Below are 14,945 nucleotides of genomic sequence, written 5' to 3'. Positions count from 1 at the left end.
CAATGTGATGTAAATGCTGATTGGGCTTTTTGTACTTGTTATATATTGTTATTTTTTCATTTACTAATTATTGGACATGTTAACTGTTGGCACAGCCCCTTTTCAAACATACTTATACCATTGTTCTGACACTACGCAGTTCATCTGATGAAGTTCTTCTTACTAATAAAGAACGAAAGCTTGACACCTGCTCCTTTGTAGTACTTCGCTTTTTTATTTTTATTTTTATGTAAAAGTATTGGAAGTTTAACAGTTTATATATATATATATATATATATATATATATATATATATATATATATATATATATGTTGCAGGTGCCTGGTGAGGTACATGCAAAAGTGAGCATTGTACTCAATTACTGGTGTGTATATGTAACTCCATATAAATTACAGAAGGAGTCGTTGCCCCTGAACCTTTTCTGAAAATGGGCTCTGCCAAGCTGAAACCTCCCTGCCATCAAAGACTGTGAAATAAACGAGTAAAGAATTAAGTGTATCAGTTTGAGAGGGTCAACATTTGGTATTGTAGATTACAAAGCAGTTACATGATGGCATATAGAAAGTGATAATAAAATTAATTTTGTAGTGAGGAAGGAAAAGTGACTGACTGAGTTTCACAAGGTTTGTAGCTGCTAAGATGTCCTTTTTAATGTCTGTATAAGTAACACTGCAGAGTAACCGGAATGAAAAGTGCCTACCACTGCGCATGACAGGGTGATCTGTAGCAGACATGATTCACAGTATGGCATAAAGAAGACTACGTGGTATTAGGAAACTCAGAGGTATGGTGATTTACATTTCCTACAAAGAGTGCAATGTAAGAGGTGGTGGGTAAAAGGCTAAGGTCGATGTCCAGAGGTGGGGACTGAAGCCTTTATATGAACAAAGACAGAAATGGACCACAAGGCAATTATATCAAATTATGTAAAAGTGGAAATTCAGTGAAAATAGGCAGCATGCAATCATTTGTAAGAATGCAACGGGATTCAGTTATATGATGGAAAGACATCAGTGAAAAATTAGAGATCTTTATCCCTCTGTATACACAATACAAAACCAGACTCAGGCATAGAATAAACTCTAGAAACCAATTTTTTAATATAAACTAGACAGGGCAGTCCAGACAGGGGCAGCCAAAGTATTCAAAAGTATGTGATATTTCATGCTGGCATATTAAAGACAGAGGGAGAGACAGAGAGATGTAGTTTTATTGTTTTCAGCTAGAAGTCGTTTGTGGGGAAGTGGAAATGCATTACAAATGTTCATTTGTTTATCAGTTGTTATTTCAACAAATTCTTCCTTTGCCACCAACTTAAAAAAAATAAATAAAAATTGTTCTGTTGACAATTTACTTCATCTATCCAAAACTGTACATGGTGACGCTATTTGCTTGGTATCTAATAACTTAGAAATTAAATAAACCTCTGATGTTTGTATAGGTCACAGACTCCATGTGAGGCTGAGTTCCATGATTTGCTTCAGTGGCCCAGTAAGTCTGCATGGCTTTGGGTTCATCATAACCCTTTCAACTAGACTGGACTGCTTATTGGGAAGAAATTGTGTCTCTGACTGCATTTTTCATTCCTGACCACGCAACTTCAGACTATGTGTCCTGCCTGACACTATCACTAGCCATTCATCTGATCTTTGCAGTATGAGCACATGGAACACCCCCTTCCAAAATCTAGGGAATACATGAAACTTCAAGACCTTGACAGATGGTCATGACGTACTGCCATCGTTGACTGTTGTGCTCTTGCAGGCTTCTTTTTATGGAAGATACCCTGATATTTTTCATTTGCTCCTTCCTGGGTAGATTGAATTTTACTGCCCAACAAAAGAGCTACAGGGTTAAAATCATAGGATTTCCATGGTTGGCCTCTAAACTTAAGACTAAAGTGTCTTCCATGTGAAAAATCTTGCTTCCTCTCTTAATATTTATAGATAACAAAGACATACTTTTACAGTCCAAGCACAGATATGTAAAAACAAATATTTCCTTCAAAATTAGAGCACAGTCTAAATGCTAAGGGAATATTGAAATGGTACTGTTGAGAATAAAAGAAGACTATAGCTACTATTGAAAACAGCCCTGACGTCAAGGAATAAAGTACAAGCTATAAAACAATTTGCTCTTCCTGTTTTAACTTACAGTTTTGGTGTGATTGACTGGCTCCAAAATTTATTGGATCAGTTGGAGAAGAAAACAAGAAAAGTGCTTCATGGTTATTAAATGATATATAAATATTAATGTATGCCAAAATTATATATTCAGTGCTCTGAAGCAGGTATGGGCCTCCTCAAAACTGATTACTTGTATAGATCTGGAGTTGTGGGACTGCATACACATCAGCTGACCTGATCAGATCCAAAAATAGTGAAGGTTTTAAAACATGAGGAGAGGATGTCTAAGACAAAAGAAAGAATATAAGGGGAAGGATCATATGAAAAGGAAATATCCATAAATACTGTGGCAAGTATCGAGATTTCCTTTAACAGTCTCATGTTGATCAGAATTTGAAGCAGGAATGGTTAAGGACAGGTGAGTAGAAACCAAAAGATGAAAGGTTAATGGCAGCCCAGGAGACTGGACTATGTAAAAATTGGTTTTCAAAGTCTATTGAACATGTTGGAAGAACAGACAAATGTAGGTTCTGTAAAAAAGAAATGGAAACAGTCGCATAGCTTGTTGATGGGTGTGATGCATGCATGGGCCAGTACACAGAAAAGTACAATATTGTGGCAAGACTGTTGCACTGGGGATTGTGCAAACATTACGATACAGAAGTAGCTGAAAAGCATTGGAAACATGAGCCATAAAGCATTATAGAGAATAGTGATGATGATGATGATGATGATGTATATCACATGGGATTACCCATTAGCAACGGTTCAAAAACAGATGGGAGAAAACCAGATATGGTAGTCTGTGAATAAAAGTCAAAAGTAGCATTGGTCACTGAAACTGCTACACCTAGTGATTACAGTATCTTATGTACAGAGAGTCAGAAAGTCATAAAATATCCATTGTTTGCAGGCAGAAATGAGAGCAATGTGGAAGAAAGATACTCAGACAGTCCCAATAGTTGTGGAAGCAATGGGTCTAATAAAAAAGCATCTACAGTTGTATTTAAATATACCACCAACATATGGCTGCTGTGAAGAGAACCTTTGGCTAACATTTAAGACTGAATACTAATTTCATGAACATTATAATTATACCCTGACTTAGGAATGGTGTCCATTCCTGTCATTGTTTTAGAAATATAAAAGACATGGAGAAATTAAATTGAGAATAATTCTGCATCAGCAATTCTCATGATTGTATTGTGATTAAGGGAAGTTAAACTGTTATCTTGACTGGATACAGATTGTTATATTATGCAAAATGTACTCTGACATTACTGAAAAAATGACTTTCCTGTCAAAGCGTTGGTACTGTTCTTATATGATTCATACAGACAGCCATTTCATTTAAAAAAATAAAAACTACAGGAATAAGAAATCTCTAGTATGAACACGCAAATGAACACAGCGGATAACTTGTGTTACAGGCACCTCAGTGCTGTATGATAAAATTTCTTCTCCTTTGATATGTCAAGAAGTAGTTAATGTAGTATAATTTTTTTTTCAGAGTGGTCTCTTGTGATGATAACAAGCACCTTCTGTTCATCACCAATTAACTCAGTTTTAATTAAGTTTCTAAAAATAATCATACCAAGAAACATTTGCTGGACACATGATATATTTAAGTGCCAAGTCCTTCTACAAAGATTTGCAGTTGCAATAATACTAACATTTAACTACCAGAGCTTTGTAATTTATTTTTTGTAATTTATTATGCCTTTAGTTAGCTGGTTCATCATGCAGCTGATTAGGCATAAAGGTAAAACATTTAAATAGAAAGGTACATCAAATGTTAAATCTGTAGTCATTTGCAGATGGGTCAAAGTGAGAGGCATAATAAATAACAGTAATAAATGCCTTGCCCTGTTGCCTGGATCTGTTTATTCAACATCAGGTCTGTTGCTTAGGCTGAATGACTGGGAGGTTGGAAGAATGGACTGCTAAGTGTTCGTGCCTCTGCTGGGGTGAATTAAGTTCCACAAGAACCAGAAAGCAGCAGTTCTGATAGTCTAGTCTTTCATTCAGTATGTACTGAGGACCAATCCTTAACAAAAGGGCCTAGACTTGTGATTAGGCTGCATATTTGTGTGTGTATGCGTGTGTGTGTGTGTATGCATGTATGCGTGTGTGTGTGTGTGTGTGTGTGTGTGTGTGTGTGTGTGTGTGTGTGTGTGTGTGTGTGTGTCTGTATTTGTGCTAGTACATGTGGCTCCTAATTATTATTCAGGTCCCACAATAAGGCAAAAAAAAAAATGAAAGTAAAGGTGAACCATGAATATTGGCAATTAGTTTTCCTTTCAAAGTTATGTTGTGCAGGGGGGCACATCGCAACCACTTATATATAATCCATCCAAGATGAATATACCTCGCAAAAAGGAATACCCTGAGACACAGTTTTCTATGACTTTAGTGTACATAAGTCCAAAGTTTCACACATATGGTATCACTATTCTGGGACCCACACTCACAGGTCTCAGAATTTAAAACTGCTTCCTTATATGTGTGTGTATAAGTGTGTACACTCATGTGTTTGTTAGTGTGTGTGTGCGTGTGTGTGTCTGTGTGTATGGTGTGTACACTCGTGTTTGTTAGTGTGTGTGTGTGTGTGTGTGTGTGTGTGTGTGTGTGTGTGTGTGTGTGTGTGTGTGTGTGTGTGTGTGTGTGTGTATGTGTGCATGTGTGTGTGTGTATGTGTGTGTGTGTGTGTGTGTGTGTGTGTGTGTGTATGTGTGTACAAGTTAATGTGTGTGTGTGTGTGTGTGTGTGTGTGTGTGTGTGTGTGTGTGTGTGTGTGTGTGTGTGTGTGTGTGTGTGTGTGTGTGTGTGTGTGTGTGTGTGTGTGTGTGTGTGTGTGTGTGTGTGTGTGTGTGTGTGTGTGTGTGTGTGTGTGTGAGTGCAACTATCTGTGTGCCTGCATAATCCTGTATTTAAAAATGTGCTGTGAACAGTAGTCTTTATGTAAAGCCTGCTATAGACTGCAGCCATGTATTCTGGGATGATGGTGACAGCAATGTATCTTACAAGGACTTTTGACTGACACGGGTATTTTTCTTTTTCTTTTTCACAGATTTGTAAAAATCCTATCAATGAAGATGTAGCCCAGGGACAGGGTAGTCGTAGACTGATCAGCTTTACTTTATCAGGTATGATGCTGACTTAATCTTTATTAGTGATCCAAAATGTACTTCTGCCCTTCATAATGTTTATATTTACTCTAAAACAGGCTATAGCATTCACAAGTTATGTTAACAAACACTAGTTGATTCAGCAAATTGAGATTATCTGAGAATGATTTTTAACTTTGTGGATCAAAGCATAAATGCCTGATAAGCTGACACCCTTTGAAGATATACTTACTTTTACTCTGCCTTGCATATTGAAGATGCAATTTTACTTATAGCTATTAGATAGGAGACTTAGCCATAATGTTAAATGAATGGGAATAGGAAATTTACACTGGGCCTTATGGACAGAAATATCTTATAAATGCCTGGCTCTGAATGTCTTATTTAGATACAGGGTATCAATATTATTTTGGGAAAACTTAGCTAGGATTAGAAAGCCCCCTCTATTAATCTATAAAGCATTATACTGTCTTACCTTTAACTTCTAAATACTGGCTAAAATTTCTCTAATAGTTAAATCATTGTCATATAAGTTGTATCTATTTTTAACCAATGCTGTCACATTATGTCTACTTTGGTATATGATTATTTAAACTATAGACATTTTTGTATTATTGTTCTCAAAATGTTTTTGTAATATTTTGGAGTTTTTCTCCCCAGGCCTCTGTAAGACATTCCTGGCAATCAAATGTCATTAAATAAATAAATATAAATAAAAATGTTCAGACAGGACCTTAAATCATATAGCCACCTTACTGTTTTCAGAGAGATGCAAGTGAAATCATATTTCATCAAATGGGAAGGGATATCTATAATTTTACTTCTGGCATTAACAGTTTGAGTTTACTGCATATTTTAATTAATTTGTTAACTGTGTTAAACCACTAGACACAATCCTCTTTTAAAATGTGTACTGGAAGTACTTCTGGGTAAGTAACATTCATTAACAGCTCATAGCCTTACTCCTCTGCTGTAAACTATTATAGTATATTGCTGTAAACTATTATAGTATATGTGAGTTTGTGTTTGTGTATTTGTCTGTCTGTCTGTCAATCAATGCCACATGTGTGCATAGTAATTAAAACTGTATTAACCTGATGCTTTGCCATCTAGCATCTACATGAAATCTTTGAGTGGAATCACACATCCTTTTCTGCTCATCAGGCAGAATATGGATTGTAGAAAATTCCCAAGTACCTCCTCATTTAACAGACATATTGACTTTATTGGTAAATTTTAAGTCAGCAGACTCAACTGGACTGTATCTTAAGTAACATTTTATTTTAGCTAGTGTGCTAGACAGTCTCTTTTATATACCTATGTACATCTATCATAATGAGCAAAGCTAGTTAGGATGATCACTCAGTTTACCTCCCTTCATCACATCGCCCAGAAGTGGAGTGTAGGTTATTATGGAATCATTTCATATTTCCAGCTTGTCCTTCCAGATTCCCAGGCCTATCATTTGTACTTAGATGACTCAAAGTAGAAAGAGAACCTTCCATCTGGGACAGAAACACAGCTGTAAATGTCTGTTTATTTATTTAAATGTGTTTACTGGGTAGAGGACTGATCAAGCAATGACCAGTTAAAGGGTCAGCCTGGGTTATATCATAGTGTAACAAAACAATGTACAGTATACAAATAACATTGGTCTACAGTTATGAGTAAGCATAGACAACCTGACAAGCACTATAGCTACATAGAAGACCTAACAAACCACATATATTTACAGTTACATAATTGGAATAGAAAAGGGAGAATACAGTTAAACCAAGGGAAGTAGATGTGCTGACAATATGGGTTGTAGCTGCTAGACTAAGAAAATGAATAGAGACCAGTAAGATGACAGCGGGGCTTAGATTATGTGTAATGGGTTTAGAGTGATAATAGTATGGTAAGCTGAATCATGGTTTTTTTTATCATAGGTGCTGCTTGCTGCTCCTAACTTTATTTCTTTTTGTCAGTGTTTACATTTTAGTAGAATTATCATTTTTTGCTGGGATGATATAGAGCACAGTCGGTCCAAAGTCTGAGAATAAAAATGACATAGTATCTGCATTCGCTGAAGACAGATGAAAGGACTACCATATATGTTCTTACAAAAGAGTGGAGATGAATGTATAGTGACCTCTGTCTGTCTTGTTGAAGTAGATTACATTAAGCAAAATTTATTTATTTATTTATTTAGAATAACTGATACCCAAATAGAAGCTAATGAACATGTGCTATGTCATTTTCTGTGGAAAAAGTATCAATGTAAATTCACTGAGGCACAGACTGAACACAAATGAACACAAATGATTCACAGCTGAATTAGTAATTCCAAAACACCTCTAGAACAAGCACCATAACAATGCAGTAGATATTGCCTGTGCCTTTGGAACAAGCACTGTAATAATGCAGTAGATATGGCCTGTGCCTCTAGAACGAACACTGTCACAATGCAGTAGATATGGCCTGTGCCTCTAGAATAAGCATTGTAACAATGCAATAGATATGGCCTGTGCCTCTGGAACAAGTGCTGTAAGAATGCAGTAGATATTGCCTGTGCCTCTGGAACAAGTGCTGTAAGAATGCAGTAGATATTGCCTGTGCCTCTGGAACAAGTGCTGTAAGAATGCAGTAGATATTGCCTGTGCCTCTGGAACAAGTGCTGTAAGAATGCAGTAGATATTGCCTGTGCCTCTGGAACAAGTGCTGTAAGAATGCAGTAGATATGGCCTGTCCTGCTGGCTTAAAGAAATAGAGACTTGAATGCAGTTTAGATGACCTCAGTTTGATTAGCAACTTGGGGGTTTGAAGGCACTAGCAGAGGAGGATGAGTGTGCCCAGCTTGGGGGTAGGAGGAAGTGCATGCATCAGGGGCATAAGTGCATGCGCGCACACACACACACACACACACACACACACACACACACACACACACACACACACACACACACACACATACACACACCTTGACAGGATTTCCCTAATGAAGACTGAGGAAGCCACCACAAGGTGCATTCTGTGGGTGGGGGTATCCCATACTGCTTATTGTTTAAATTCCAATTTAAGAAATGTATTTGGCACTCCAGTGGTGCAGTGGTTAAAACTGCTCTTGTACGAAGTTTGGTTTTCTGGTCCAGTTCCCCATAAGATTTAATTTCTGTATTAAGTTTGCTTTTCTTCCCTGTCTGCTTGGATTTCCCCAGGGTCTCCACAGATGACGTAGCAATCCTCCAAGTTACTTGCAGGTATGTGGTCACTTATTCAGAATTAGTTCTTTTCTTATGATCTTTGCTTGCTGGGACAGGCTGCAGCTTTCCTCTGGCCCCTGACAGAATAAAGCAGGTATTTCAAAATTAAGGAATACATTATCATGGTACTTATTATAATATTCTGGAGAAGGTTCAAACAGTGAAAATGACAAACACTACATACTGTGTACTTTAGTGTACTGTACGCATCTGTTATTTACAAACAATAGTTTCTGCACTGCTGCCAGTGCAGCTGTCTTACACAGTTTATATTGGGAATACTGTTCTATGGCATCTGATGTCTACATGGAGTATCATGACAAATAAGACAATTAGCACAAATTGCTGTATACTATAGGAAATAAAAACTAGCTACTTGTGATTACAAATTTTAATATAGCCTGTCATGGTTCATTCTTCAAGCTTGTTTAGCAACTTACTTTCCACTTGAAAGTTTGATACTGTTGTTATTTACATGAGTGCTTCTATAATTAATTGTTGTGCTGGGTGCGTCTCAAATGCTCTATCACATGCCCACAAAGGTGGTGCAGAACAGGAACAGGAAGCCATAGCATGCATGCATAACAAAGTTGCTGCAGCAAACAGCACATAACAACAAAATAACAAATAAAGTGCAGATTTCTTAGAATCAGTATTCCTAACTATTGTAAAAGACTGTACATTCCTCTTCTTTTACTGACAAGACCGTTGTCTTGCCAAGAATTAGCCATATGTAAGGACCTTTCACTCCTGAGGCCATTAAATGACATTAACTTAGTATAATTTTGGTACCAGGAAAATATGCAACTGAAATTCATGAAGATGGGTTGTGGGTCAACAGATATGGGGGTTATAGTAGATACTATGCATAAAATGATTTGGGTATCAAAGATGCTGGATGGACAATGCATGGCCATCCTTTTGCTGCCATTATCAGGTACAATCTGAAGTCTTACAAACAAGAAATTCATGCTGTGCACATACTCATTTGTTGTGTATCACTGGTGCCTGGGTATTGAACTGTAATAGAGTCAGTAAACCACTGCACGTTCCTGACTCCTTTTTATATCAGATCAACAAAACCTGCTTCTTCCCATCTTCAATTATTTTTAGTCTTCAATTATTTTGTGCTTATAGACCTTGTGTACGAATCTATGTTGGATATAATTTGATTCAGAAATATAAGTATCCTCAGAGGAACAAATTTTCTTTAAACACATGAGTTGCAGTTTAGATAAATTCAAAAGCATACGTCCAAAAAAATCAGAGTATGTATCTCAGCATTCAATGAAAATTGAATCCCCATCTCTGTATGATTTAAATATGACAAAACAGGTCTACATGCCTCCATTGTGGCTTCACTAAGCTCTAAATAAAAGCTAACACTATAATAAAAAAAATTGTGAGTACAAGTTCTAGAAATTGAACAAAGAAATATTCAGATATAAAAGTATAAATGTCAGTGACTCTTAACCAGTACATAATAGCTTCCACTCCAGGTTTATGTGGAATGTTAGCGTATATCACATGCACATTTAATGTAAGGAGAAAATAATCCATACTTAAATTAGTAGAAGCATTTGAAAAAATTCTGTGGTATTCTTTAGTCTAGGTTTAAGACATACTTCTAAGAAATCACTCAAGAATCCAGTAATCAAGCCATTACCAGAGTCTATTAGTCTATCTGGTGGTTAAGAAAAAGATTTGGGCACCTTGGAAAGATATAAAAATGTGATTATGGAAATTTCACCAATTATAGTAAATATAATGAAGAAGAAATAATCTTGGAATCACTCTAGTAGTTCACAAAAATCAACAATCTGTTGTTGAAATGTCTGGGTTAAGTCATAAGAAATCATACAATAAAATGTGGAGTTAGATAATTGCCTATTAATTTACCCATTAAACAAATTTATGTTTATTACAATAATATGTTCTCCCTCACCTACTGAATCAATAACCAAATAAATATTTGTTATGTTTAAAATAATGCCTGATCTTCAGTTCATTGTTAGACAAGTTTCTTTCACAACTTAGAAAGGTTTTGAATTTTGAGTGTTAATGTATTATCACTGCTGATGTTCATATTGGTCACTGCTGTAGTAGCCTTAGCTATATGGGTTATATCCTGCCAGAATATCAGAGCCGACCAGCTTCCAAAGCTTCAGGGCATCTTCCATGAGCCCAAACTGTCAAACAGCTCAAACTTAGCTGACTAAAAACAAGTTTGGGCCTGAAGACCTCCCCGAGCTTTACTGCATCTGAAGAATATGCTCTTCTGAGGCTTTTCAGGATCAACTGATAGTTTGTGCTTTTCTTGCTGAGCAGAGAAGTTTCCTTTTGGGAAAAAACTTCCATTTTCTTAAATTTTGTTAACAGTTTATTACTTTCCTCTTCAAGAAAGTCATTTTAAAACTAGGAGTGTTGCTATTAAATGGACTATCTTGAGAGTGTAATGTTCTCTTAAACGGAATGTTCATTTTTTCTGTTAGTTTTAAAGTATTGCAAATTAACTGAAAATATATTTTCTGTGGAGAAAGTGTGTTTATTTTTCCATTGTGGGGCTGCCCTGGTGTTTTAAAGTGCTTTTTACTGTATTTTTCTGACAACAAAAGTAATTTTTGTGGACTGGTAGTTCTACCGGCATTTACTGCTTTCCTTCCCCAGGAAAGAGACACGATTTTTGGCTTGATCATGGAACATACTACCAGTCCCATGGTCAGTCCTTCTTCCAGCCACAAAAATAAAAAGTTAGGAAAACAGTCTTTGCCACCATAGTAGGCTAGCAGTTTTCCTCAGCCACAGGTAAATGACTCTGCTGTGGCCATTTGCTGTACCTCTGACCACTCATCTTTTGCCCTGGATTCCTCCAGTGCAGCAAACTACAGTGTCTATGGAACAGGGGTTAGCCATGCCCTCTGTGGCTTTTGGAGCCCCCTCAGTCTTTAAGGAAGAGCCAGTCTTGTTCCTTGCAGAGGGAATAGGGAAGGTTTCCCTGTTATGTCAGAATTGTGTGCCTATCCCTGGGGAAGCAGCTGCTGCATTACTACTAAGATGGCTTGCCCCATTTTTTCTGTCAAAAAGAAATAGAAAACCAAGTATGTGTGTACTCCACCTCAAATTTTATTGGCTAGAAGTAGTTTACTGGGACTGTTTCAGGGTTTAATTCAGGTTATTGATCCTTCTTGAAAAGTATTTTTTTTGTTAAAAGAAAGAAAGAGATACCTCTTTTCCTGAAAAAATCAAGATTCTGAATCTGAACAGGAAGATGCAGGGAAATTTTCAGAGTTTGGTCCTCAGATTTCTGATTCAGACTCAGAGGAAAGCTCCGTTTCTGATTACCCTGTGGGAGTTTCTCTTTTTCTGAAACCATTGCAAGAATGTCCCAGTGTTTTCAGTGTGAGAATGCTGTGGTTTCTTAGCCCCTCAAAAATACTGAGTTGTTACAGAAGAATTTTCCAAAACATACACCTATTCCTTCGGTCCTGTCTGCTTTAGACGATGTGTGTCTTACTGCATGCAGTTTTCCCGATAGTCAGCCAGCTGTCCTTAAAAAGGCAGACAGGATGTACGAAATTCCCCAGTCTTTTACATTTTTATATATCATTACCAAACCCGACCCAGCAGTTATAGCCTTAGTTGATTCCTGTACTGCTAAACATATAGTTAATTCCAATCCTACTCTTTCTAATAAGTATGAGAAAATTATTGATAGGTAAAGGAAAAAAGTGTATACTTTAACTTTGATTTTCAGAATTTTGAATTGTCAGGCTCATCTGTTAAAATTTGTTCTAATAAGTTGTGAAAGTATCAGGAGTGTTTTATCTACACTTTCTTTTTGTGAAGAAAAATCTGCTTTAAATAACATAATTTCTTCTGTTGCACAGGTCACAGTATGTGTATGGCTCATTTGATACTTCTAGGTCTATGGCTATGGGTGCTGTCTTAAGTAGGTTTGCTTGGCTGCATTCTCAGAACCTCCCATTCGATGAAAAAATTAGATTTGTAATTCTCCCTTGGGTAGAGATTTAGTTTTTGGCCCCTCTGCTGCAAAGGTGATCAAAAAGTGTGATGAAAGGGGCAAGCTGATCCAGGGAATCTCTAAGATTTTTCTGCCCTCCTTTTCCAAACTGCCCAAGGGATTTACTTTCTCATCATCCAATTTTGGCAAAAAAAAACAAAACAAAACAAGATAAACAACTGCAACAGTATTCAGGTAAACAGACGTTTAAAAAGAAATGACAATGGGGTTCCAAAAAGAAGTCTCAAACCCTCTTTTCTCTTCCAGAAAGTTTGAATCTCCAGTTTGCACTTTGGCAACAGATTGCTTCAAACAAATGGATTCTAAAAATCATTTTCAAGGTTACAGATGGCAGTGGTAGGAAATTCCTACTTTCCAGGGGGTCATTCCTTATCCAGCAGATCAGACCCTTTTGTTTTTCCCTGTTCTTCATCACATCCTGTCTTAAGGAGTGATAGAACCAGTTCCTCCCTCCCAGGGTGTCCCTAGTGTCAAAGAAAGAAAATGCTTGGAGTTCAGTTCTGGATCTTTCTTTCTAAACCTGTTTGTGATAGTGCCCAAATTTAAAGTGCTGTCACTTCACAACCTGTTGCCTCTTCTTCCTGTTTCAAGTTTCCTGGTAACACTAGACTTAAAAGATGCTTGTCAGCACATCCCTATTCACCCAGACTTAGTCCAGATAAAATAATTTTAGCTAGCAGATCAACAACAACATCTAAGAGTCTGTCTCTGTGATACACTCCCATTGGGAGGAATAAAGACAATTTGCTGAAGTTTCATGTAGTTTAATCAGTTAAACAGATAAATGGATGAGTGTTCTGAACACTCATCCATCTTCCTACTTAACTGTATAGACTACCTGAAACTTCAGCAAAGTGTCAATATTCCTCCTATAGGCTGGGCATCAGAGACAGAGAGAGTCTCCTAAATCTGCTAGCTAAAGTGATTTTGTCTAGACTGATCCTTTGTACTCTGTTTCTTGTTAGTCCTGTCACCCCTTGGGTCAGAAGTGGGATACCATTTCTGATACAAGCTTTCTGAATTACCTCTGTTTCCTGTTCATCCAAACTTCAGATATTTCTTAAGGTTTTGTGTGTGAGGATCACATTATCAGTTCTCCGCTTTATCCTTGGACTATCCACTACACCAACAGTGTTCACGCAGTGTCTAGCATTAATTATTCCTCATTACAGGCTACAGGGTATCCACATTTGTTTCATATTTAGATGACTTGCTTATCCTTGCAGAGTCTTTTTCAAGGTATAAGGAATCTCTCGCTTTCTCTCTCTCTCCATTTCTGCCTCTATCTCTCGCTCTCTCTCTGTTGTGTGAGAAATCGCTTGCCCAAATTGGGTTTCCAAAAGAACATTTAAAAGTTTTTCTTAACTCCCTCACACACGATTGTGATCCTGGGATGTTACCTAGTTCAAAGAATTTTTCTTCCACAAGAAAAAAATATGAGTAAATCTTTATCTAGATTTATTTCTAAGGTTTTCCATGAAGACATCGGTCACTGCAAAGGAATACTTCAGGATTTTGGGTCCCAGGGCATCTGTGATTTTCATGATACCCCACATGAGAAAGACTCCACATGAGAAGTCTCCACATGAGAAAGATACAGTGGTATCCAAAATCTCTTTGGTCCCAGCATCAACACCCTTTATCTTTTCCTTTAGCTTTTCATATCCCAGTATTGGGGTTTGCCAGAAGAGAAATATTTTGGTGGAAACAACTCCTATCTATAAATTCAGGTCCTCTCTTATCCCAGCATGCTGCAAAGCAGTCAGTCACCACAAATGCTTTACACTTTGTTTGGGGAGCAGTTTCTGGAGGGATAAAAGTGCAGGGAGTGTGGGACACCAAGGACAGATGGAAACACATGTGTAAATACCAAAGAGATGCTTTCTGTGATCAAAGCATTCAACTCTGAACCATCTTTGGTCCCCAGTACCTCTTCAAGTGGTTACAGACAATACCACAGTTATGTGGTATATCAATAACCAAGGGGGGATTAGTTATACCCCCTTTGCAGACTAGCCGTTTTAGCTGGGATATAGCTTTACAGCACAATCTCACTCTGCAGGCATCCTACATTCTGTCAGAGAAAATTTGCTTGTTAGACAAGCTGAGCAGGACCATGGCAGGCCTTCTCGAATGGAAACTAGATTGGGGTTCCAAGAGTTGATTCATCTGTGGGGAATTCTTAAAGACTTTTCAACTCTTCTCTGAAAAATTAGCTGGCAAGATTCTGTAACAGGACTCCATGCAAGAAGGCCCGGAAGATAGATGCCTTTTCTTTTCTTTGGACAAGAATGTTTCTCTATGTCTTTCCACCCTTTCCATTAATATCCCTTGCACTTCTAAAGATTCAGAAGGAATCCTCCAAGATCATTGTGGTGATTCCCTTCTGGGCCAGGCAACCGTGATT

The 14,945-nt window shown here is 37.4% G+C and overlaps 1 protein-coding gene across 1 annotated transcript in view; it reads left to right on the top strand.

Annotated features, from left to right (window-relative positions):
- The window catches only part of HECW1 (HECT, C2 and WW domain containing E3 ubiquitin protein ligase 1), a 2,794,797-nt gene that overhangs the window by 1,170,143 nt on the left and 1,609,709 nt on the right, over positions 1-14,945 (top strand). Inside the window, exon 6 of the mRNA XM_044065592.1 lies at positions 5,197-5,272. Coding sequence (XP_043921527.1) covers positions 5,197-5,272 — 76 coding nt within the window. The remainder of the gene's footprint in view (positions 1-5,196; positions 5,273-14,945) is intronic.

This window comes from Protopterus annectens, chromosome 3.part0, assembly GCF_019279795.1.
Source record: "Protopterus annectens isolate FY-2018-M chromosome 3.part0, PAN1.0, whole genome shotgun sequence".
Taxonomy (NCBI): Eukaryota; Metazoa; Chordata; order Ceratodontiformes; family Protopteridae; genus Protopterus; species Protopterus annectens.
The sequence above is the reverse complement of the archived record's forward strand: the minus strand, read 5'-3'. Positions and strand labels throughout refer to the sequence as shown.